The 24682-nt window shown below is 41.1% G+C and overlaps 2 protein-coding genes and 1 long non-coding RNA gene across 8 annotated transcripts in view; 2 read left to right on the top strand and 1 right to left on the bottom strand.

The window, feature by feature from the left end:
- The window catches only part of stk11ip (serine/threonine kinase 11 interacting protein), a 44455-nt gene extending 35162 nt beyond the window's left edge, over positions 1-9293 (top strand). For both annotated transcript variants that reach the window (XM_082524898.1, XM_082524897.1), the window contains exons 23-26: positions 458-542; positions 1660-1742; positions 5260-5480; positions 8302-9293. In XM_082524898.1, the coding sequence (XP_082381024.1) occupies positions 458-542; positions 1660-1742; positions 5260-5480; positions 8302-8442 (530 nt within the window). In that variant the 3' untranslated portion in view covers positions 8443-9293. The remainder of the gene's footprint in view (positions 1-457; positions 543-1659; positions 1743-5259; positions 5481-8301) is intronic.
- Positions 8932-15976, bottom strand: LOC309700982. The gene is made up of 2 exons (XR_014274823.1): positions 15887-15976; positions 8932-15450 (listed from the first exon to the last, which is right to left on the bottom strand). It is a non-coding gene; the product is annotated as an uncharacterized lncRNA (long non-coding RNA).
- Positions 15947-24374, top strand: LOC309700968 (gap junction gamma-1 protein-like). 5 transcript variants are annotated; one of them, XM_082524901.1, is made up of 6 exons: positions 15947-16283; positions 19967-19999; positions 20290-20561; positions 20651-20876; positions 20977-21714; positions 22797-24374. In XM_082524901.1, exons 3-6 carry the CDS (start codon positions 20322-20324, stop codon positions 22808-22810), a joined length of 1218 nt encoding a protein of 405 aa, XP_082381027.1. In that variant the 5' UTR covers positions 15947-16283; positions 19967-19999; positions 20290-20321; the 3' UTR covers positions 22811-24374. The 5 variants fall into 5 exon arrangements, with proteins under 5 accessions (XP_082381027.1, XP_082381025.1, XP_082381029.1 ...); XM_082524902.1 differs by lacking the exon at positions 15947-16283 and adding an exon at positions 16290-16494; XM_082524899.1 differs by lacking the exon at positions 19967-19999 and having other exon boundaries at positions 15950-16283.
- Positions 24375-24682: the final 308 nt, after the last annotated feature.

Genomic DNA, 24682 nt, shown 5'->3' with positions numbered 1-24682 from the left:
TTCCCACATAAAGATGATATTTGGCAACCTGCCCCTGTACCCTTAATGACAAGTTTTAACACCTCAGTATATAACAATAAACATGTGGTTTGATGACTGTTGGAATAGCATGTGGACTTATCCAAGGATGGCTGCATAGGCAGAGACCACCCTCACTATCTTCTCAGGCACACCCAGTAATTCTGTTCTATGAGGAGGTCTGAAATAACTGAAACAACTGTTCATAAAAGAGCTTCAAGGGTTACTCTTAGGAGGCTTTCGGGGGCTAAAGAGTTAAAGGGAGAAGTGCTAAAATGGCTTGTTTCAGGTAGGATGAACTGAGGGAGCTCACCGAGATGCAGCATAAAATAATTAACAGTGAATCATGCAAGCCAACTCTAGTAAAAACCTGGGTGAGAGGGAATATTCACGGGTAATTCTTTGACCACTACTAACTGTTTTCTTGCTGTTTCTTCAGGAGTTGTGCGTGAGATGGCTCACAAATCAGAGAGCAAGCTGAAGTCGATCTCCACCACAAGGCTCACCCCTGAGCACCATCTCTGGTACGCACCCACACTGCATCTGCACGCCTACTTTTGCTGAGGGAGGACCCGCTGGATGCAGTGAGAAAACAGCAGGCGTCTTTGATTTTATTTGCGTAGATGCTGAAAGATGTGGTCTGAATAGTGTTATGCACATTTGTATGTGGTTGGGCCGTGTAGGTTAAAGGGAGTTACGGCAGTAGAAGTTCTAACGCTGCACATTTCTCACACATCTTTAGTTGATTACAATCAGCTTTTTTTAGACTCCATTTTGTAAAATGGCTCCACTAAATTAGCTGGTAAACCACATCTTAATTTGTAACATGTGTTTTGCTCTGCAAGTCCTAGAGCATGCATGTCCCCCGTGTAGTTTGTTAACAGTGCCAGTAGTGTTTCTGCACCTTTATTTGTATGTTTTCCTTTCTCACTCAGAAGATAGACGCTTTTCCTGGGTGCTCACTGAAAAGGAATGTGGTTTAGCTCATGAAAGTATGATTTCAGGGAAGAAACATGCAAAACAAAAAAAAACCTCCCATAAACCTGCAAAAAAAAAAAACACGTGCTGTGAATAATCCAACTTTTCAATCATACACACAAACTGTGTAAGTATATGAGGCAGTTTAGACATCCTGGAAGAATTTTTTTTTTTCCAAGTTAGAGAACATAAATAAATACTTTCTTTTCTCTTTAGCTTAAAAAAATACATTGACAGTGACAGAAACCAAGCCTGTTAAGTGCCTGTTAAGTAGATTAGCAAATTCATTCAGGTGCCAACACAATAAGGCCTTAAATCTCCCAATTTGTCATTTTTCCTCCAGGCTTCACAACACAAAATCAAAAAATACAAACAAACCTTCATGTGTTCTGAGGCAGCAAACCACAGTCTCACTTCCAGTGTTTGCACAACACTACTCCTGTCAGCTGTCATTATGTTAATTATCCCCTTTGCTTCAGAGTCACTGTAAACTTTACGCTGGGATGTTGAAGCCCTTCAATCTCACACCTATCAGCCACAAGGCTCCAAACCGCCCTGTTATTTTATACAAATCGGTGTTTATGCCATTGTATCTTTAACTGAAGGAGATTTTTGTTTGTGTTTGTATGTCATGTTAACACTGGACTTTGTCTGATCTGTCAGGCCTTTAGTGTGCGAAGACATCCAGGCAGATGTGGAGGACGGACAGCTGCAGTTCTTCTATGTTCTGGCTTTTGTCCTACAAGGTGACACATCCACTTGTTCATAAGTTGTTGTTTTTTTGCTGACTTGAGTTTTTATTACTCTATTTTTCTGTTTGTTTCTTTTTATCTCACAGAGTTTGCTTCCGTTCTAGATTTCTATCAGTTATCACTAGATAACGGTACCTTGCTAGTACCTAGTTAGACCCTCCTTTATCTTCAGCGCTGCTTTAACTCATCATGGCATAGATTCAACAAGCTGGAAAATTCCTCAGAGATTTTGGCCCATATTGACATGATAGCTTTAGACAGTTTGATTTGATTTGATTTGATTTTGATATACCTTTATTAGTCCCACAAGGGGAAATTTCATAAGGCTGCCGACCTATTGCACGCAATGGCGGCGCCATCTTACCCTCCGACCATTCATACATGACACAAAACATCACATGGGGAAGACAGGTCAGAGAGGTATAACAATGGAAAATGCACCACACGAGGAAAGATGAGGAGAAAAAAATAACTCCCCCCAGACTGAGCTCCAACAGGGAGATCAGTTTGAGAACAGAAAAAAAAACACCTCTGCACATAGCACATGAAAAAATCTTAATACAGCAAAGAAACACATGACAAGCAACAGGGGTGGGTAAAGGGGTGAGAGACAGCCGATTTAGACAGTACATCCCGGCCTGCATGCGCTGGTCTCCTTGATCCACCGTCAGCATTGAAAGGGAATAAGCGTCGAAGGCGTTTGGAAAGGGAGGGGGGATGAGTGTGTGCATATCAGTGTATATGTATGTGTGTGCGTGCCCAGAGTTCAGCTGAGACAGTGTCCTTCGCCCTGCTAGGCTAAGTAAACAGTCTTCCAGCCAACCCAGGTGGCCTTGCATGGAATGGGAAGGAACAGACTCAACACAGTCGTTATCAGGGTGTTTTTGATCGGCTCCAGCCTTGCGACCGCAGCTGGCACCGAGAGGGTATCCGCATGAAGTGATGGTGCTTTTTACTTTAGTGCGAACAGGTCATATGAATTTCTAAGCTGCTCTAACAGTCCAACACTGGTCTCTCAATCTCCCGTTGGAGAGCCGTGAGCTTTCTATGATGTTATCCAAACTTACGTTCCATGATGTTGTCATTCTTTTTGCTCAAAGAGCAGGTCCTGAGAACTCACGACTGCAATGCGCTTCCCCAAGATTTGATCCAATTTGCGCTCAAAGGTGTTATTCGAGCGAGCCCCTCCAAATGTACCGGTAATCCAGTTTTTCACTCAGAGGTCTTGTTCTGAGTATTCACAGCAGCCGTGCGTTCTCCAAGATCTTCTCCATGCTGCACTCAATGAGCCCATTTTGAGAAACTCACGCCTCGTCCCATCATTTCAATCCCAGCGGGCAGCCTTGTGGGGGTTTGAACAGCCGGTTCCGCTTCCTTAATTCTTCGATAAGCCAGGGCCAAGCCAGCTCCGATCAGCAGGAACCCTGTTATCATGGTTCCGAATAGGTAGATATCTTCAGCAGTCAGGCTCACCCGAGCCCAGACTTCTCGTTGAGAAGGGGTGTCAATTGCATTCAGAGACCAGTTGATCAAATCCATAATTCTCTTTTAGGTTTTAGAGAACAGACTGTGAGAGAGTGTTCCAGGGAACATTCTCTCACTGCCAACACATCCAAAAGGTGCTCGATCGTATTGAGATCTGGTGACTGACCATTTGAGTAGAGCGAATTCATTGTCATGTTAAAGAAACCAGTTTGAGGTTTCATGGTGTGTTATCCTGCTGGAAGCAGCCATCAGAAGATGGTACACTGTGGTCATAAAGGGATGGACATGGTCAGCAACAATACTCAGGCAGGGTAAGGTGTTTTAACAATCTTCATTTGGTACTAGGTGGTCAAAGTGTACCAAGAAAATATCCTCCACACCACCACGAGCCTGAATAGTCGATACGAGGCAGGACGATTCCGTGCATGCTTACTCCAAATTCTCACCCTACCATTTCAGTATCGCTGTAGAAATCGACACTCATCAAACCAGGCAACATTTTTCCAGTGTTGAATTGACCAATTTTTGTGAGTCTGCAAATTGTTGCCTCAGTTTCCTGTTCTAGCTGATGGCAGGAGACCACACCCATTATGGTCTTCAGGAGCAGGAGACCATAATGGGTGTGGTCTTCTGCTGCTTTAGCCCATCTGCTTCAAGGTATGCTCTTCTGCATACGTTGGTTGTAACAAGTAGTAGTTATTCGAGTTACTATTGCCTTCCTAGCAGCTTGAAACAGTTTGGCTATTCTCCTCTGGCATTAACAAGGCGCTTTCACCCACAGAACTGCTGCTCACTAGGCATTTTCTCTTTTTCAGACCATTCTCTGTAAACCTTAGACACGGTTGTATGGGAAAATCCCAGCAGAGCAGAAGTTTCTGAAATACTCAGACCAGCCTGTCTGGCACCAAGAACCAAGACACGTTCAAAGTCACTTAAATCACCTTTTGACCATTCTGCTGAAAAAGGTGATCTGACAGTTCTGCTCAGTTTGAACTGCGGCGGCCGTCTTGACCATTTCTTCATGGTTAAATACACTCAGTTGCTGCCATGTGATTGGCTGATTAGATGTTTGTGTTAATGAGGAGTTGAACAGGTTTATCTAATAAAGTGGCTGGTGAGTGTATCTCTTTATGTTAGTGTTGTTTGTCGTGAGGTTTTTGTATTGAGGTAATTTAGTTTACAAGCTGGAGAAAAAGCTAAATCCTAACTGTTGGTTTTAGCCAGAAGTAAGGAATCTTGGCCCAATTAAATCCCTGACGCTACTTCTGCTCCCCCAGAATTACTGCAGGAATAAATGCCAGGATAATGTGCTAAAGGGGAGAATTACAAATGAAATGGCAACAAGGTTTTATTTCCTTGAAGATAAAAGTAGATTATGGCAGGAAGAGCCCCCCACCTCAAACCCCCCCAACCCCCACACCCGTGGGGAGTAGCTGACGTGAGATGCCTATCGACAATCAAACCTGTGCCCTTAAATGAGGCAGACATCTTTTGTTTTTACTCAGCGATGGCAGGTGACTGCTTTGGCGTGAGTTTGGTAGATACTGACCCTGCAGGACTCCTAACTGGCTCTGCTAAAGCAGGCACATTTAAAGCAGGGGTAGCTGCAGGCTGCACAGAGCTGTGTAGGTCTCTGGAATTTCAAGTACTATAATTTTAACATGTCTGGATCTGACTTCTCTCTGTTTTTTTTTTTTTTCTTCCTCCACGTGTCCCACAGAAGATGCAGCTTTCTGGCATGAAATGTAACACCATAACTTTTCTTTGTAGTTCAAAAGTACTTTGTAAAGCTTTTAACATCAGTGACCTCTAAAGGCAGCTTATATGACAAGATCAGAGGTTAAAATCTCAAAGCTCAAAACAGTAAAGTTTAAATGTGTTGCTCTTGCTTGAGGGAGAAAATACTGCAGTTCTTTATAGAATGACCTGAGATGACTTAAGATATGATTTAGCTCTGTGTGAATATGTTATAATGGCACTTTTGGAGTTATTTAAAAAACGTGAAACTTTTCTGGCTTTCTTTCAGAGGATATCTGGATGCCGTTGACGGTTCTGGCGACTAGAGAAACCCTCTATCTGCTCAGAGAGGATCACCAGTGGAGGAAAAACAGCCCGTCGGCGAATGAAAACAAAGAACCGTGCAGCGGGAGCGTCACTGTGTTAGAAACTCTGCCAATCAGCTGTGTGAGCTCAGTTCTCCTGTGGCCTGTGGACCAGTGCAGGATGGATATAAAGCTTTACGATGAGGTGTGTGTGATCTCAGAAGTTTAAACAAAGCCCAGAAATGTCATGAGAAAGTCTTATAGTAACTTTATGTGCTTCTGCTTCTTGTCATGAAGACAGCTGCCACTCAAAACTACACAGAAATGAAGAATAAATATATCTTTGGTTTGATTCCAGACAAGCTTCCTTTTTTGTTTCTTTTGCATGCAGCTGATTAAAAACACCGGGGAGATGAGGAATAATTAGGCATGAGAAAATGCAAACACTCTTTGGTAGAAAGCAGTAATGAATGTAATACCACTCTATTAGTTATGTATCTTGGCAGAAATTGTAGTTCACAGGAACATGTTCTGGCATACATTTAGTTTTTCCTCATATGAAACTCGCATACAGATTCAGGGAAACAAATGAATGGCTCGTTGGTGTTTTGGCAGATCCTAAACTGTATAATAATAACAGGCTGATAAAGCAACAAATAGGTAACAAAAATGACTTACAAAAACAGTCGCGTATTTGCATATGAAGTATTTCGAGGTTTTAAATTGGCCGTGGCGGTTGGGGATGTTTGTGTCATTCCTTCGTCTTTATTATCAACTACAATTGCAAAGTTAGTATTGATTTAATCTTGTGATCGCATGTGTGGGTGTGTGCGTCTGTCTGTTTCGGGTACTTTGGCAGGCCTGTCTGACTGTGGAAAAATTTTGTTGTGTTCCAACAGTGAAATATAAAGTCAGAAAACGTTGTGGGATTTAGAACCGGGGATAAAGTTTTCTCCAAGTTCATACGGGCTGGTCAAAGGCTGAGAATCAAATCTGAAAACAGCTAGGAAAACATAAATGAGATATGGCATTGCCAGACCTTAAGAAATATTTTCATGCTGCACAAATGAGACCTGCAATCTGCGGTTGTGTCAGTGATTATGAGGCAAAGTTGAAACTCTTACAGCAGTATGTAGAAGCAATGGAAATTAATTTTCATTGGACATGGAGATAAAGTAAAGATATACTTAAACAGGTAGATGTTATCACTCAGTTTACATTAAAGGCAAGGCAAGGCAAGTTTATTTGTATAGCACAATTCAACAACAAGGTGATTCAAAGTGCTTTACAGAGACATTAGAAACAAAAACAAATAAAAAGCACGATTTAAAATTGATTAAAACAAGAAAACAAACAAACTAATTAACAAACAAACAAAACAGTATATAAAATCAAAACAGATAAAATCAGAACAGTAGATAAAATCAGTAGTTAAATGTAAGTTTTGAAATTTAAGCTTAAAAGTGTGGATTTGGTGCTTTATTCAAATGCAGCTGAGAACAGGTGAGTCTTCAACCTGGATTTAAATAAACTGAGTGTTTCAGCTGATCTGAGGCTTTCTGGGAGTTTGTTCCAGATATAAGGAGCATAAAAGCTGAATGCAGCTTCTCCGTGTCTGGTTCTGACTCTGGGAACTGATAAAAGACCGGATCCAGATGACCTGAGGGATCTGGAAGGTTCCCTCAGGTACTTTATGTCAAATTGGGGTTTGACATAAAGTACTGTGCAGAAATCCTGGGCCAACCTTTGTTTCCTTATATTTTGCTTCCAATGAGCTGTAAACTGTCTTGTAATTTGTTAAAGACGTCTATGAAGTAGCAGTTTGTAAGGAAGGGAAATGGGGAGAGAAGTCCGACGTACGCCAAAGTACACAAGAACTAGACCGAACATCAGTGGCAACGGGTCTGATGAAGTGATGGATGCAAATTTTACGCTTTTTGTTCAAATCATCATCAGTATTTCCTGAAGTGGTCTGGAGAGAAGTAAAACAGTGAGTGTCTGCAGGCATCTGTGTAACATGTTGGAGGCTCTGTCATGGTTTGAGCTGCATTGCAGTCAGTGGTGTTGGAGATTTTGTCATGGATTGGCTTCCCCAGAGCCTGGACTTCAACATTATTGAATTTTAAAAATTAAAAAAGAGATGGGAGAAAGGTCGTTGAAGGTCATGTTCAGAGTAGAACTGCACACAAGTCAGTAAGGCAAAGCGGCGTGATGGATGTGTTTTGTTTGTTTGTTTGTTTGTTTGTTTAAGAAAAACAACCATTGGGCAATATATCAGATTTTTAAATCCCGAAATATCAGGATCTATTATGTAGCCTATTACCACTGCAAGCCACTTTGCAACCCACCACTTAACCAACTTTTTTTATGCAGTTTCTGACTTTAATCAGAGTTGTATCTGTGTTACATAAAAGGCCACCAAAGTTTAATTACTACATGTGAAAATTGAAATCTTTATTTATTTATTTTTTACTATAGTGGTAAAAATACCTGTAAAAAACATCAGTCACTGTTTAATTGTTCATGTGCTTACTTTAGTCTTTGCCCTTATTTGTTTTTTATTATTATTATTTATAAACTAATTACACTCAGTGTAAGTGTAGGGATGTGGAGATAAATAAATATTAATCGTAGAAAAGCATAAAAAAGAACCATTATACATTTAAGTCTATGTGGAGGACTTATTAAATGCCACAGATATCATCCATCCCAGTATTTTGTGACGACCATATCACGCACAAGACTTTCACTGAAGATGAACACAATCTCATTGTGTTTGATGTTTATTGTTACCAACAGAGTACGTACCGGTGAATTAACCATACTGCTGTTCAGTAAGTGGCTAAAATGCAGTGCTGTTTTCTAATGTTTGCTACTTTGACAACATCAGATCTGATAACAAAGTTCTGCTGCCGTTCTCCTTCTGTTTGTGCAGCAGCATGTTATAGATTGTGGCCCTGCCAAGTTTAACTCGCATGTGATTAACTGCTTTAATTTTCATACTTTCCCGTGTGTGTTTCCTGCAGACTGTGAAACAGGAGAGGACGTGGTGTGTGCGCTCAGAGAGTGGCGAGCTCCTCCAGGGTCTGCTGGCCTGGGTCAAAACACAGTGGGAAGCCATGTTTGGAGTAAAACTGCACACAAGTCTGCAAGACAAAGCGGCGTAGTGTGTGTGTGTGTGTGTGTGTGTGTGTGTGGAGGGGTGCAAAGAGAGAAAAAGTTATAAAGTTGTATGGTACCGGGTAAAGTTTGGTGAGCATGACCGAGTGTGTCTTTGTTTTCTCTCTACGCACTCTGCACTCAGTCTGGTCCCATTACGCTTGTTGCTTTAAGCCAAGAACTTGGAAATGATTGCACTCATTCATGTGGCACACAAGCCTGTAAAAGCACTGGTTGCATAATGTTTCCTCCAGATACCATCCCACTGAACTTTTCTACAGCTGGAATGGAGTGTGCCTTGTTTCTTTTGTTGATGCTGTGTTGTCCTAATGAAATGCACCTTAATGCATCACATGCTGTTCTTTGATCGTCTGTAGCATCAAGCTAATATGGAGCAGATTTTGGGGGAAGGTTTGGAGTTACAAGCATTAAGTCAAGGGAGTGAAACAAATGTTCTGTCTTAGGATTTGTAGGGAAGTAATGCAAGAGGCTGAGCCTAGAATATGTCAACCGCCTTTGTCAGTTTTTTTTTTTTCTCTCTCTCTCATCGTCTTAGGGTGCTTTGCATCACGCGGTCAACACGAGGCTGGGGGAGCCTCTGAAAGGCCAAGGTTCAAGACATTGTCGTCAAAGAATTTGCACGCAGTTTTCACCTAATTAAGGTCTTGTGATGTTTCAGACGTTCGGTGAACAGTAGCACTTCTCGTGTTTAAACATTTTGAAAAAGATGTTTATTTTAATTTGTAATTCGGGTTTGGTTGATTGGTTTGTTTTCAGAGCATTTATCAAGGGCAGGGAGAAAAATCTGTTTTGACATCAGGCACTGTCATCATTCAGTAAATGTGATGGATAAACATTATCTCAACTGAATCCTTGTTTATTTAGTTTGTACATCGGTTAAAGCTATAAGACAGAACGTCTACAGCTGTGTTCATATGTAACCACTGTAATGGGAAACTGTACATATCAGTTACCGCAAAGGTCAGCAGTTAATTTAGGTCTACTAATTAGGTCATTAGTAATTTATTTATTTCTGTGCTTTTTTTTTCATAACAGGTTTATGCAGAAGACTGTGTTTTATTTTTATATCAATGTGATGCCAATCATGCATATACGTGACTAAAGAAAGTGATGTGTTTGGAAGTGAAGTTCATTTTTTGTAGCCACACCAAGGTGTGATTACTGCCAAACTTGCTGAATGAAGAAATCACCTAATAGAACCGGTCTGATAAGTGAAGCAGGCTAAAAGATCTCAAAAAGCAACACATCGTGCCACAATCTAAAGAAACAGCAAAGACATTGACAGCTATGAGTCTGGAAAGGGTTGCAAAGTAATTTCTAAGGCTTTGAGACATGCATCCTACAGAAATTACTCCGAGAGCGCATCAACGACTCATCGTTAGTAGGCCACGTAGGAACCCAGAACAACATCTAAAGAATTGCAGGCCTCACTTGTCTCAGTTAAGTTCAGATTTCAAGTAGAAAACCACTGCTGACCAAAAAGATCCCAAAGGCTCGTCTCACATCCGACATAAACTAACAGAATTTCATAAAAAGATCATCATACCAACAGTCAAACGTGGTGGTGGTAGTGTGGTGGTCTGGGGTTGCTTTGCTGCTTCAGGACGACCTGCTGTAATTGATGGAACCATGAATTCTGCTCCAGGGACACTTGGATTATGAAGCAGGACAATCAACCAAAACACACCAGCAAATCCACCTCTGCATGCCTCAAAAAATGAAATTAAGGCTTTGGAGTGGCCTAATCAGTCCAGACTTAAGTCTGATTGAGATGCTTTGGCATGTGGCTAAATCAATTCTCCAAAGAAGAGTGGGACAAAGTTCCACAGCAGTGATGCAAAAGACTCATTACCAGTTATCACAAACACTTGACTGCCGTTCTTGCTGCCAAGAGTGGCACAGTTAGTTATTGAGTTTAGGGGACAGTTGCTTTTTCACAGGTAGGTCTGGATAACTGTGTCCCCTCAACAAATGAACTTATCATTTAAAAACTGCACTTAGTATTCACTCAGGTTATCTAACCTTTAAATGTCTTTGATGATCTGAAACATGCAAGTGTGACCAATATTCAAAGACTGAAATAAGGGAGCAGCACTGTAAATGTGAAGTGTATTGAATGTGTTTTACTAAAATCTTACTTTAAAACATTTGCTAACTTAAGTTTGAAGGGAATCTATTCTGTTTACTAGCATTACCAGACCAGTGTTATCCAGGCAGTTAAATAGTGTAGCGATGTACTAATCAGAGTTCGTAAGTAGTGCTTATTTTTCTCGAACTGTGACCTGATAAATGTATACTGTCTGAAACAAGTAATTTTAAAGTAAATGGAGTAAGATTTAATTTATATAGCATCTTTCAAAAAAAATATCTCAAAATTCTTCACAACCAAAATGCCAAAAACATATGAGCGAGAAGTTTAAAAAGATTAGTTCTGAGCTCATAGGTCACTGAGTCCACGGAGCTGAAGTTCCGAGCGAGAGAGCTCCAGAGTGTGGGAGTCTTTAGTTCTGAGCATCAGCAGGCTCTGGTCACATGACCTCAGGGACGTGCTGGGGTGTATGGATGTAAAAGTCACAACCAGAATCTGAAAATGTGTCCTGAAGTTAATGTGAGCCAGTGCAATGGTGTGAAAGGACCCTCCCACTTACGGTTGGCTGCCTCCTGCAGAGTGCAGTTACACATGTCCTTCATGATACAAACGTCCCAGTGACTTCTGCCGCCACACAGTCTTAAACTAGGGATGGTTGATGTGTGGCTGAGATGACATCGTATAGATCTGGGAGTAGAAAACAACCATCTGAAACTGAGTGTTTACAACTCACTGAAGCCTTTGAAGGGATTAACTTGCACATATGGTGACCTCGTTATTTGAAACTACAAACTTTAATTTAGAGAAGAAAAGACAGCACATAATATTCTGCTTCAAGTCAAGTCTTCAAGTCTTGATTGTTTAAGGATGTTTATGTTATGTTTCCCGTTAGTCAGTTGAAGCCAAACTGTCGAGCTTGTTCCTGCAAAGCGAAGCTTACTGTGAGTCCAAACCAGAGGCCACCAGGCAAGGTAGGCAACTGCTGGGGGCCCTTGGCCCAGCAGACAACACATTTTTATAATTAACTGAGGAAAGTTATGAAATTTAGATTCAAAGAAATTTGGACGGGGCACTAGAAGTTACGCTAAGTTGTACTGAACTGTACATTATTGTGCTGGATGTGCAGTCTGGTGCACCTATTGTATTTTCTGTATTGTTAATGCAGACTTTGTGGTTTCATGGTGCTAAAATCTGTATTTTTTTTCATCATGTAAAACTAAATGGACAGTGCAGCCACAGTGCACATTAGTTTAATCATCTGTATTGGAACTATTACGTCGCAGCTATCAAAAGAAAACAGTAAACACTATAGATTGAATGCTGTCTGTAGGCAGGAGCTCAACGTAGAGCTGCTATCCTTCCACACTGAAAGGAGTCAGTCGAGGGAGTTGAGATATAATTTAACTTGAACACCACCTAGGCAAGTCGTCCTGGCCATGTCGCATGAGAAGGAGGCCACAGGACCCAGGACATGGAGAGATTAAATCTCTTAGCTGGCTTGGGAACTCTTCAATGTCCCCTTGGAAAAGCTGAAGGAGGTGGCTGGGGAGAAGGAGGACCTTTTTGCTTAGACTGCCACACTCACAAGCTAGACTTAAATAAGTGGCAGAAGAAGTGGATAAATGGGCAGATGGTAAACACCCAAGAAGACCGTTCAGAAGTTGAATTTGAGGAATTCTGTAAAACGTTTTAATGTTATTAACATGTTGTTATGAGTACCTTATACTATATCCCTTACTATATCACTGACTTATTTTTCTGGCACCAGTAGCAAAAGAGAAAGATAAAGTGCTTACTCCAAAGGCTGATAATGCCACAGTATTGTTCCACATTTAATGTATTATATCGTAAGTGCACTCTACTCCAAAGACTCCTCCTTATGTTGTTATCCATGTTTCTTTTTTCGTTTCAGTTCAGTCAAAAAAATTGATATTATTTATTTATTTAAACATTTCTAACATAAAGACGATAAAGTCGGAGTTTGGAGGGGTCCCCTGTTAGTATGTGCCCTGGGCCCCAGCAGACTGTGGAATCACCACTGGTTCAGGTTCAGCTCTGTGAAAGTTAACCACCTTCAAGGTACAATTTTTTTTTTTGGTGTTTTACATGTGCTGTGCACATGCTTGTTGAAGCACTGGACAAGCTTCAGTTGCAGCCACGTGGTCGAGGAACCCATCTCTCTCTCTCTCTCTCTCTCCCCCCCAATCCATCCAAAACCAGTGAAGAGCAGCAGGTTTAGCGTTCCTCCTATAAGTCTGATCTGATTCAAACAATAAACACCAACATATTTTGTGGTTGATTCCTTTTATTTACTTTTGTAATTTCAGGTGCAATTGCAGAGGCTGCATACCAGCAGAGATGCTTGCAGCTTAAGATGTTAAAATGTGTTCCCAGCTGATATATAGAAAGGTTACAGCTCCTCCTTTCCCAGTCCACAAATTAAAAAGAAGCAAAGCAATTAAAGCTCATTAGGACTGCAGCTTCGGTACAGATGGAATCTGCGGATTTCAAATAGCACTAACAATGTTAGCATTTGAACTGTACTGAAACAACTTGTGAGCTTATACTAAGGAGGTGTTGTTAGTTTGATTATAGTAATGAGTTTTCTAGTTCTTAAGCAGCTTCTTAATGGCTTATTAAAGAAAAAATAGCCTAAAAGGAAGCAAAGAAGAGAGGCACATAAAACATTTATGGTGAAGTTATACTGTACATCATTAATTCCACTTTATGGTTCTGATATGGCATCTGGGAGCATTTTGCCCACACTCACATTCCCATAATAAGCCATGCATTTCACATTTTTATTATCTTTCTCCATGTGGTAACCGTTTTCTGTCTCTGTTTCTCTGTAAACTCCTTTACAGTTCATTTTCTTCCTGAGGATCGGAGCCTCCTCCATCTTCTTTGCGAGGAAATACTGAAGACCCTTCTGCTTCTTTTTTCTTTCTGTTTTCTGTTTTTGGCTGACAATGTGGTGAAATTAATGATCCCAGAAAGTCAGCCTTGACTAACCCATGAGTCATAATGATTGCATGCTATGAATTTATGTCAGAAAGGTTTATATTTTGGGGAGGCAACAAAGCATCTGAGGCGGATACTTAATCACTGCCACAACTACGCAGGTGGGCTGAAATTAAAAGTGCTCTTTATTAGTACTGAGTCCCTCCCTTAATAAAGCTGTTAATATATTCTCTGCAGGGGTGTCAGCAGGAATTTTGAGTCCCGACAAAGACGTTGCCAACCCCTGTGATGAGTTTTTCGGAAACTGGCTAACTCCAGTGTCATTTTCTGCACGTCTCTTGTCATATTTTCTGCGATCTTGCATATATCTTGCATATATCCCATGCAGGCGAATGAGTTCATGCCTCCCTAACACCATATTTGATCAGCAGATGAAAGCAGGGACAGGATAGTTAGTATGAAAGGGAGCTGGGATGGAGCCACGGCGCAGACATCTGGCTGGACTCGACTTCCCACAGGCTCCTCCAAACATTTCAGGTCCTCTGGTAAATCAGGAGCACTACAGCTGCACTGTGCATGACAGCAAGAAATCTGTTGTTTTGCTGAATGCTCGAGTCAACTAAATTCTTGGATGGTGGGCCTCCTCGTGTAAAAGCTGCAGTCACGCAGTGCTCTGTCAGGCCAAACTGTGGTCCAGGAGGAGGATAATACAGGGGTCCTCAGCAGAAAGACAAACTATTACATTATGGTGGTGTTACACTCTGTGTGCTTTTGTTTTTGCATAAAACAAACAAGAACGTTTAGAGATAAGCAAGAATCGAACTGAAGAAATGTCTCAAGTGGTGTGTCTTTGGCCTTACTTAAAGGGGACCTTCCATGATTTTAAACAGCAAAAATCAGTAACAGTTGTCTAATCTTCCGTGACTCTCGGCGAGCTTTGAAGGCTTCTCGAAGTGATGTCATCTCAGACGAGAGTTTAGAAACCGCAGATACTGATCTTCGAACTGGACGTGAAGCTTTAAAGACGTGGGGCACTTATCAGGAAATGAGGGTCTGATGAGAGATGCTATCAAACTGTGTTATGGGAAGGGTTGGATCCAGCATCCAACATATCTCTGCCCCAGTTCTGACCTGTGCTAATCTGTCTCACGTGAGTCCTTTAAATGTGTGCCAGGTAATTAGAAACGCCTTTATGAAGGTCCATAAAGATTATAATGTTCCGATTAAAAGGATTGCTTTATTAATCATTTTATTTTTGACAGCTGCTTTACAAAAAGAAAAAAAAAAGTAAACTATGTCATAATTTTAACTTATGCCAAATACCTATGTAACTTAATTACAAAGATAAATAATTACGGTGATTCTATGGTGGCTCAGAGAGGAAAAATGCTGCCAATGCACATAAAACACAAAAGAAATAGGATTTTTTTTTTTTTTGCAAAAGCTTAATAACAATAAAAATAATGATAATAATAATATAGAAAAAAATTAAGTGTTTCTGGGGACACAACTGCATGACCAGGACCAGACAGAAACCAAAACATGTGAAGGACACGCTTAAAAGAAATGAATCGTTCATTGATGTGGTGAGAAAGAAAAAGATGAAGGTAAAGTGTGTTTTAAACCCATGATCCATGTAATACTGTAGATACATGTTTGCTATTTGCTCTGTACTGTTAGCTTGTCACTTCCTCAGCTGGACTTGTAAAATTTGTCCTAACCCCCCCCAAAAAAACAAAGTAAAACAGAAAAACAAAGTTGAAATCAAGTGATGTCTCTAAACAAGAAAAGACAAAACCTGAGATTATGAATTCAGCCAAAGCAGCAGCCGGGAGAATTTCATAGTTTGATCCAGGAGTTGAAGATGTATCATGGCTGCTTTTGGACATATTTCATGATGTCAGTGAGGCAGTTTGAAATCTTGTTCGCAGAGCTGGGACCACACCTGAGAGGCAGAGAAATGATTTCAGAGAGCCGATTGACCTGGAGCAGCATCTAGCATTGTGCCTGAGGTAAAACTGTATTATTTTACCATTTCTATATCTCTGCATCATCGCATAGTCCTGTGCACACTTTGAGCTATGAGCACGCTTGTTACAAAATACATCAATCTGATTGGTCAGAAAATCAGAACAATTTAGCTTGGTTTAAAAAAAAAAAAAAGTATTGCTGTATTACTGTAAGGCCTTTACCTTTACATTGAGGCAACTCTTGTTGACATTTTGCATTAAGAATAGGCAAGTCCAAAAAATATTTTTAATGCACGAAATATTTGCACAGCCTTTCCAGAGAAATTCTTTTCTTGTAATTACTTTTTTTATAAACAGAATTTTTGGCATTTTTCGGCCTCCATACTAAGTGGCTGCCCTGTTGTGACATACCTTTCGTGTCCAGACAGCAGTTTATCCGGGACATTGCAAAGACCTATAGGATTCCCCTGGTTCTTCACCGTGAGGGCAGAACGGTAGTCGGGCAGCTCAGGTTTCAGGGGCCTCCTCTTGTTCTTGAATGGGGCCGAGTTACGTGGAGGAGGTGCAGCAGCAGGAGGAGGAGGAGGGAAGCAGGAGCCTGCAGGAGTCGCAGACCTCTCTTTCTTTTGTGCTCTCGTTCGGGACCCCAACACATGGGGTCAACGCGGGCTGAATGGCTTCATAGTGAAAGCTGCCTCGGACGCAGACGGTCGGCGTGAGAGAGCGAGCGCGCGCGCGCTAATTAGAAAAACGTGGTGAAGCAATTAAGCGCGAGGAGAGAAGCAGCGCGCCGATTGTAGTGCAGAAGGTGAGTGTTTGGTCTCGAGAAAAGTTAGTGTCGTTTGGTTTTCCTTTTGGAGTTTAGCTGAAGCCGACTGTGGTTTGTTTGTTTTTGTTTTTTTGTGTTTGGTACCCGAGAAGTTTGTTTATTATTTATTTTAAAGAGCAGGGTTTAGTCTAAATATACTGAGTAGGTCCGCGTGGCGAGTTCTGAAGCTGTGCGTGCCGGAGTGTCAGTGGTGAGTCTTCCTATATTCGTCAGTTTTTAAACTAAGGGGAAAAATTTAACACATGGAGACTTTGAATAACGTCACCATTAGTGCGGCTCGCAACATTGTGAGATCACACAGTGCAAGGAAAAAAGTTCTTATATGTAAATAGAAGTTTTTTTAAGGGAGCAGTTCATGTGCTAATGGCTGTTTTGAACTTTCAGAAGTCAGACTCTGAACTTGATGGCTTCATCTTCTAAGAAGAAGAGGATTCTTGTTTCCCCACTGAAGCTTGGCAGGACTTAGTTTTCCTCCAGGAATGCCACAATTTCCAAAACAATTCAGTCTGACTCAGCAAAGCGTATTCGAAGCCTTCAACAGCTCCACCAAGGAGCTTTTAAACTTCCTTCCAGCTACACAAACCGACATCAATCATGTGCATTGACTCCATTTTCCACTTTAGATTTAATTTTTGTCCCTGCTCTCCTCAAAGTCAAACTATTGTAGACAGCAAAAAAAAAAAAAGATGTGATTTGCATTTGCAGATGCTGGATGGTTCTCCTCCTGCTGCTCTGATTGTATCGGGAGTCCATGTGCCCTCTGTCTGCTCCCTGAACCCTAAGAATCCCAGCTTTCTGCTTTTGGTTAGGCAGGAATGTTAACTTTCCCTTTGTCCAGATCCCTTCCCCAAAAAAACTCTCCACAACCCACCCCACTCATAACTCCTGGAGAGCATAGTGACTCCTGAAGCAGAAAAGGGTTTAAACCACATGAGCAAATAAGCTACTGTTTTTGTTGTTGTTTGTATTTTTTTTTTTTGTTTTGTTTTAAAGCCGACTTCAGTGCATTTGTGAGTCTGCACAAAATGCTCAAATTTACTTGAGCCAGATGCATGTTTGTCTTAGTCAAATGTATAGCTGAAAGGCAAATGTTTGGTTTCCTTGGTGTCTTTATCTGGAGGGGAGGGCAGTTTTACAGTGTGTTAACAAGGGGTGCTGTAAAGCCCCCTGAGATGAGTAAATTCTGTGCGTTTGCTGCTGTCTCAACTTATTTTTTTTTTCCCCCTCCCTGCTTCTTTTAGCTCAGCACCTCTAGAAACTCTTAATGGACCCTGAGCATTAGCACGAGCTGAACTCCCTTCTGGAGCAGTCCTGTGCAAAGTGAACAACAGCTGGAAACTCAAAACTATTCTGAGCCCGTGGCACAAAATTGCATTCCTCCTTTTTTTTCTCTTCTTTGTTGTTTTTCTTTTCGTCTTTTTTTTTTTTTTTTTTAATGTCACCATAGCTGTGATGACACAGTAAATTTTTCTTGTCATTCACCAAACACTCAGCAAAACTCACACATTTGTTTTCTGCAGCTTATTTTTCTTGAGGGGGAGTATGGGATGTTAGGAGATGGTGCAAGAGCACGCAAAGCATATTTATAAAAAAAAAAAGTTTTTAAATGTGCGCACTTGTTTGGCATGTCTGCTTCGCCTTCGTAAATTCTGCTGGCTAGGTCACTGGCTTTTTCCAGGTGCTTGTTCAGGTGACTGATAAGCTTGGTTAGAAACTGATAGCAGGAATTCAGTGAGGTCAAACTGAAATCTCGGCTTCTGGCTTCTTGTTTTGTCTTTTCTTCTTCTAATTAAAGGTTTTTCCTAATTACACTGAGATTAGATGTCCATTATTGGTCAGCCTGCTCGTGCCTTTCATTGCTTGAGAGATGCTTTTGGTCTGTGTGCGGTATTCTTTATATCAGGTCATGTCCTCAATACACACTTAGGCCAAACTGTTGCAATGCAAGAACAAGTTTCAGTGGAGGAAACCAAAGGCAGTGCTGCCCTGGGGGCGGAGGTTTAAAGGGATAAGTCTGCCTTGCTGAATGAATGCCAGAAAGAGGCTTTTAAATTTTAGCAGCAGCCTTTTCTCTCGTCCTCTGAGACCTCTTGGCTAATGTGCCATCTAAAGGTGGATTTTGTAACACTGCGTTGAGGGTAAAATGGATATCACCAGGCAACTGGACTTGTCTCTTGTTTTGTTTTGTTTTTTGTCTCTTTTGTCAGCTTTAGAAAACCAAGTGTACATTTCCCAGGGATGTGAGTGTGATGCCCCTTCTTTAGTAGATGAAGCTTGTAATTTTTTGTTTTCAAAATGTAATTCTAGATTCAGGGCGACGCTGTTGCAGTTCGAAATCTGAGGGGATGATTTCAGGGACCTACTGTCTGGAAGTTTTCATAGCTTTGGTGTGGCTTAGTCTCGTGAGACTAAGGCCTTGTTAATTTTTTTTTTTTTTTTTTTTTTTTTTTTTGTGGGATATTTTTCCATTACGCAGGTCAGGCTCGGGCAAGTCACTCTAACCATTTTTCAGCGTCAGAAGGTGCCAGGGTTGGAAAAGAAGAATTTCAGAGGACTGGATGATGAACAATGCGTCTGAGTGTCAAATGCTAATCTGAGGAGACAAGCCTACAGATGCCTGTAATGGCTAAAGGCTGATGCTGTTGCAATGAGTCATGAAATGCTGCTTATTTTCTTTGCTACACCCTGTGGTCTAAAAGCGTAATTGTAAAGATGAGCAGTTCATAGAGTCCCTTTTTCTCATCCTCCTCCCCCTCTGTGTTGGTTTCAATCAAATGTGTTTTGAAATAAAGTTATGGTGGCATTTCTCTTTTACAGTGTGTCTGGTGCCCTGTTTGGTTAAAGAATACCCTCATCACAGACTAGACTGATCCAGGATGTGTTTTGAAACTGAGTTCAGTCAGGCTTTAGCCAGAATTGGAGGGGAAAAGCACAAAGCTAATCTTATCTTGATCAGTTATTAAACTGCTACATCAACTCTAAATGTTATTTCCAGCTGGCTGCTAAAGCTTACAGCCACTGCTGTAAGACTTTTTGCACATTACTTTTTGAGTATTTGCCACACTTGAAGGAATTTAAAAGAATAGTTTCTGGTGCAGAGTTGGAGAGCAAATTCCTAGATCTAGTCACTGCTATAATATCATAATTCCTGCAGCCTGGAGCCACAGCAGGTCTCCTCAGAGCTAGCTGCAACTTGCCAGTTGCCTCTTTGATTCTGATTAAGCATCTCTAGCTTGGCGTGGCAGTGAGGTGTAGGAATGTTGGTTCTCGAAAATGCTGCTAGGGACTAGTGCACTCTGACCAACAAGACTGATTCGCATTTAAAGACTTGTATGTCTGACCTGGGTTTAAACCACCTGTATGGGCCTCGTGTTACTTGATACCAAATGTGTGGCTTTTGTTTATCTATTTATTTTTTAAGATTTGTTGTGGAGACTTTCTTGGAATACCTGCATTTCCAAATGCATGGTTTTAATCTTCTTTTGGGTGTGAAAGCTTATCATTTGGTTTCTTCTAGTGACTTTCGGTTGAAGTAATGCTTCAATATTTAACTTAATTGAATAAGAGCTCGAAATGTTTATTTTCTGTACATACAGAGGTCCTTTAACAAGGTTGTTCAAAGTCATCACACTGATTGAATGTTTTGTTTTTGTCCCCCCCAGCATACAAAACATCTGCTGTGGGCACTCAACAAGGTGTGTGTGTGTGTGTGTGTGTGTGTGTGTGTGTGTGTGGGGGGGGGTTGGATTACATTTCTGTGGATCAGCCTATAATTATTCAGCTAATTGTTTCATACTTAATGACAAACATCTGCTGTATGACCATCTGTCCACAAAGGCTTCTTTTAGTTGCTGTGATCCTAAAATAAGACATGCATAAACCTCACAGATTCACAGGCTGCTGTTCTTGCTCACTTTGATTTTTATGAATGCAAAACGAAGTTTTCCCATCACTTCTCAGTCTCATGCTTTTGTTTTGAACCCAGAGCTAACTTAGTGGTCCGATCACCTTGGCACCATGAGTTGGAGCTTTCTAACCCGTCTGCTGGATGAGATATCCAACCACTCCACCTTCGTGGGGAAGGTCTGGCTGACTGTGCTCATCATCTTCCGCATTGTGCTGACGGCCGTTGGCGGCGAAACCATCTACTATGATGAACAGAGCAAATTTGTCTGCAACACACAGCAGCCTGGTTGTGAGAACGTGTGCTATGATGCATTTGCACCGCTCTCACATGTCAGATTCTGGATCTTCCAGGTGAGCTCTAGCAAAAGAAGGCTGTCGGTGTTTATTTTACTCACACAAAACAGTACTGTTAATGTCAACATGCATACATTTACCTCCAGGTGATCATGATCACCACCCCAACCATAATGTACCTTGGATTTGCCATGCACAAGATCGCCCGCATGGAAGAGACGGACTTTCGGCCGGGCCCAAAGCGGAAGAAGAGAATACCAATCATCAAACGTGGGGCTGCGAGGGACTATGAAGAGGTAGAGGACAACGGAGAAGAAGACCCAATGATTGCTGAAGAGATTGAACCAGAAAAGACAGACAAAGCAGAACAAAGTAGGGCAGCAGTACGTCTTTCACAAAGCATCTTTAATGTTCTAATAGATTACAACCCCTACTTGATACTAAGTTGGCTTCTAATGTTTCTGTTTTCAAGGCTCAGAGAAAAAACATGATGGTCGCCGGCGGATCTTGCGTGACGGCCTGATGAAAGTCTATGTGTGCCAACTGCTGTGGCGCTCTGCCTTTGAGGTGGCCTTCCTTTTTGGGCAGTATATTCTTTACGGCTTCGAGGTGATTCCCTCCTATGTCTGCACTCGTTCTCCGTGCCCGCACACGGTGGACTGCTTTGTTTCCCGTCCCACAGAGAAGACGATCTTCCTTCTGGTGATGTACGTTGTGTCCTTTCTCTGCCTTCTCCTCACCATCCTGGAAATCATCCATTTGGGTATCGGCAGCATCCGTGACACTTTCCGCAGGCGGGCCACCCTCAACACACGCACCTCCCGTCCACCGGCCTCACGCTCCATGCCTACAGCTCCACCAGGATACCACGCCACCATGAAAAAGGAGAAAATGAAAGAGCTGAGGGACTTGCCAATGGGTGATTCTGGGCGAGAGAGTATTGGGGATGAGGGTCCCTCGTCCAGGGAGCTCGAGCGGTTGAGAAGACACCTGAGGCTGGCCCAGCAGCACCTGGACCTCGCCTACCAGGTGGATGAAGGAAGTCCTTCACGCAGCAGCAGCCCAGAGGTTAACACAGCTGCACAGACTGCTGCAGAGCAGAACCGTCTCAATTTTGCCCAGGAGAAGCAAGGAGAGGCGAGCGAGAAAGGTAAAGAAGACGCTCGGACCTCCATTCGACACACTGAATTTGACACAGATGAACCAGGAGGTAGAGTTCAGCCTTCAATAATCAAAACCAAATCATTTATTTATATAAAAAGCCAAACATTCAGCTAAATGTGGTTCAGGTTTCTCAAAAGTAAGAGTTTGCCACTCTTCTGTTTTGTATAACTGTAAATTAACATCATTTGGGTTTTGGACTGTTAAAAATTGAAGAAAATTATTTGCAGCTCTAAACCATGGAGAAAATATTTAGAAGAGGAGTATTGCCAGCATATAAAAGTACTTTTTCTATAAATAAATTAGGGCTGGAAGATGTGATTAATCAGCTAAAATCATAGACTCTGTGAAACATGTAGCCACAGTGACCTCACCCACTGGTTTGTGGGTTTGCATTTTGAAGCCTCAACTTTAGCTTTATGGCTGCTGCCATCTTGCTTGTCTTAAGACTGAAGTGACCATATTTGGGCAAGATGGTGGAGTGCTAAGGTATTAGCTAATGCTAGAGAGTTTGGTTGGAAAGCTGCACATGGAATCCAGTGGTGCATTGCCCAGTCCGGGTTAGCTTCTAAGTGACCTAGAGATACAATATTAGATTTTAACTTGGCAGACTGAAGCACAGATTATAACAGGTTGTGAGTACAGTTAACTGTACAAAGTAATTATTTACCAGGTGATTGCATCATTATGATGATGATGGCTGCCGACTACAGCCGTCTTCTTCCACCAAAGTGGTATTAAAACAATTAAGTAGTCCTATCATGACTTGGAATAGTGTGTGGGTTTTTTTTTTTTTAAATGGGCCTCAAGTGGCCATTAGAGGAACTGCAGTTATAGAGATCCAACCCTTCATTGTTGGCTAGTTGTTTGAAATTTTGTCCAGTCAGCACTCTAAAATTCAAGGATGGCACTAACCTTAATATTTGGCACATGGAAACCAGAGAAGAATATTGAATCTTTCTACTTCCAGCCGATTATGTAAATACAGGCTTAACTTTGGACTTTATGTCAGATTTTTATTTATTTTTTGTGGTTTATTTCCTACTTTGGTTTGACCTAAAAACATCAGAAAAAATCTCAGTTTTAAGTGAACATGCATGCTTAATAATCTCTGGTCTCTTTATCTTCTAGGGATACATGCCTGAGCGTGCTTCCTGCCTCAAATGTCTGTCCTTTCATTCCTACTGGCCTTAAACACATGGGGGAAGCACATATGGGAATGCAGTCAGACCACTGAGGGAGACCAAAGTGTGTGTAATATGTGTGCGTGTGTTTGTGTGTGGGGATGAGAGAAATGTGCCTTTCAGTATTAGAGGTCAGTTGAAAACAAAGAAATGCTGACTGAGCGGTGTTGTGACAAATGGTTAATTTCCACGACTCTAAACTTGAAAGCTTGCCGACCTACATCCAAACTTTGACTGTGCCTTTGGCTAGACCTCGTCTACCCCATGTTCTTTCGTCATCTCTGTGTTTTGTTGCATTGCAATAACCTGTCCATTATAAGACCACGCAAGGATTATTGTAAGCTTCAGCTGAGTGTATTTTTTTTATTTTTTTTTTGTTTGGTTCACAAGAGAGGCTTTTATTTTTTATTAATGTTTCTGAATGTTGATGTCTCACTTGGTTGAAGCTTATTGGTCTCAAATCTTAAACATGACCTTGCGTTATGTAATGTTTTTGAGTATGTGCAGAAGCTTGTTAAGTGGGGCTAAACCTGTAACTGGATGAGTCATCTTTAATTTAAATGTTGGGAATTATTGGTGTATTAGCCAGATAATTCCACTTCAGAAATGTTTGACAGAAAGATTTTTTTTTTTTTCTATTTCTTTTCGAAGCCTATTTACCCAAATCAGCCAAAAATATTTACCTGGGAAATGCTTGAATTCTTTAATCAACAGGAACCGTTCCACACATTTCCAACAATCATCTTTGTACAATCATTTTACCGGCCTTTATTTAAGTTTTTTTTTTTTGTTTTTTTTGACCAAACGTTGTAGGCTAGTGACATTTGTGTAGAAGGAAGTGTTGTCATGCAAATACCACCTCAGCATTTCAATGTTAATCCTTTCCTAAATTATGTTCTAAAACAAATATTTAGTGTTCGTTGGGGCAGAAAGTTGGAAAATAAATTCACTTTTTGTGGTTTTTCATGCTAACTGGCTAGAAACATCTGTTTTCTGGGGCACTGTCAAACATGTAATTCCACCCTTGTCTTTACAAATTTACATTCTTCTTTAGTGAGACATATTTTCCGTCCTTGACATGCAACCTCTTTCTCCTTCTCCTTCGTGCTGAAACACGGATACCTTTGTGCATCCCGGGAAAGAAGGAGGAAGAAAAGCCAAGCTGAGGAAAGGATGACAGTTTGCTGACGCACAGCCTGGTGCCATGTAAACATGTAATCTTCAACTCACCGTGAGATTCCTTCCTTCCTCCTTTTTTTTTTTTGTGTTCAGTAGCTTTCAGTATTCATACAGTTGAAACGTTTTCATAGTTGGTTTTATATCCTGGAGAACAAAGTGCGGATCGCCAAAGAACTGTTGCTGTATTCTTATAATCATCTCACTTCCAGTTTTGCTACTTATTTCGAGGTACGACATTCAATTTTTGAGTATAGTACTTTTTTTTTTCTATTGCAAGTTTTGTAGTTATTGTAACTGTAGAGATTATTTTGTCTTCAGAGTAAATAAATATATTTGAAATCGTTTACTCCTGTCCTTGATTTATTTTAAATAATTGTTTAAACCTGTGGTTGAATTGCAGTCTGCTCAATATGTATTAACATGTTAATTTATCAATTAAAATGAAAATTTATTGGATTGTAAAAACGAGTGACATCTGTTAGTTACCCTGACATCTACAGGGTCAGTCATACTGTTTAAGGTAAAATGATGGGTTTTAAAGTAGGCCTACTATGCCCTCCAGAGGAATAATCAAGTAATGGTTAAAAGGGGTTTAAATGAGCTCAAACTATTTCACTATGTCACTTTGGTTTATTATTATTATAATAATAATAA

Source organism: Aulonocara stuartgranti (genome assembly GCF_965226115.1).
Source record: "Aulonocara stuartgranti genome assembly, chromosome: 23".
Classification (NCBI taxonomy): Eukaryota; Metazoa; Chordata; class Actinopteri; order Cichliformes; family Cichlidae; genus Aulonocara; species Aulonocara stuartgranti.
Note: the sequence above shows the minus strand (reverse complement) of the source record. Positions and strands in the feature narration are given on the sequence as shown.

What these genes read in the sequence shown, in the direction of transcription:
- LOC309700968 (XM_082524901.1), top strand. Translation starts at nt 20,322, where the DNA reads ATGAGTTGGAGCTTTCTAACCCGTCTGCTGGATGAGATATCCAACCAC. An exon ending in TCAGATTCTGGATCTTCCAG is followed by an intron (nt 20,562 to 20,650) that starts GTGAGCTCTAGC and finishes ATTTACCTCCAG; the next exon opens with GTGATCATGATCACCACCCC. An exon ending in GACAGACAAAGCAGAACAAA is followed by an intron (nt 20,877 to 20,976) that starts GTAGGGCAGCAG and finishes TCTGTTTTCAAG; the next exon opens with GCTCAGAGAAAAAACATGAT.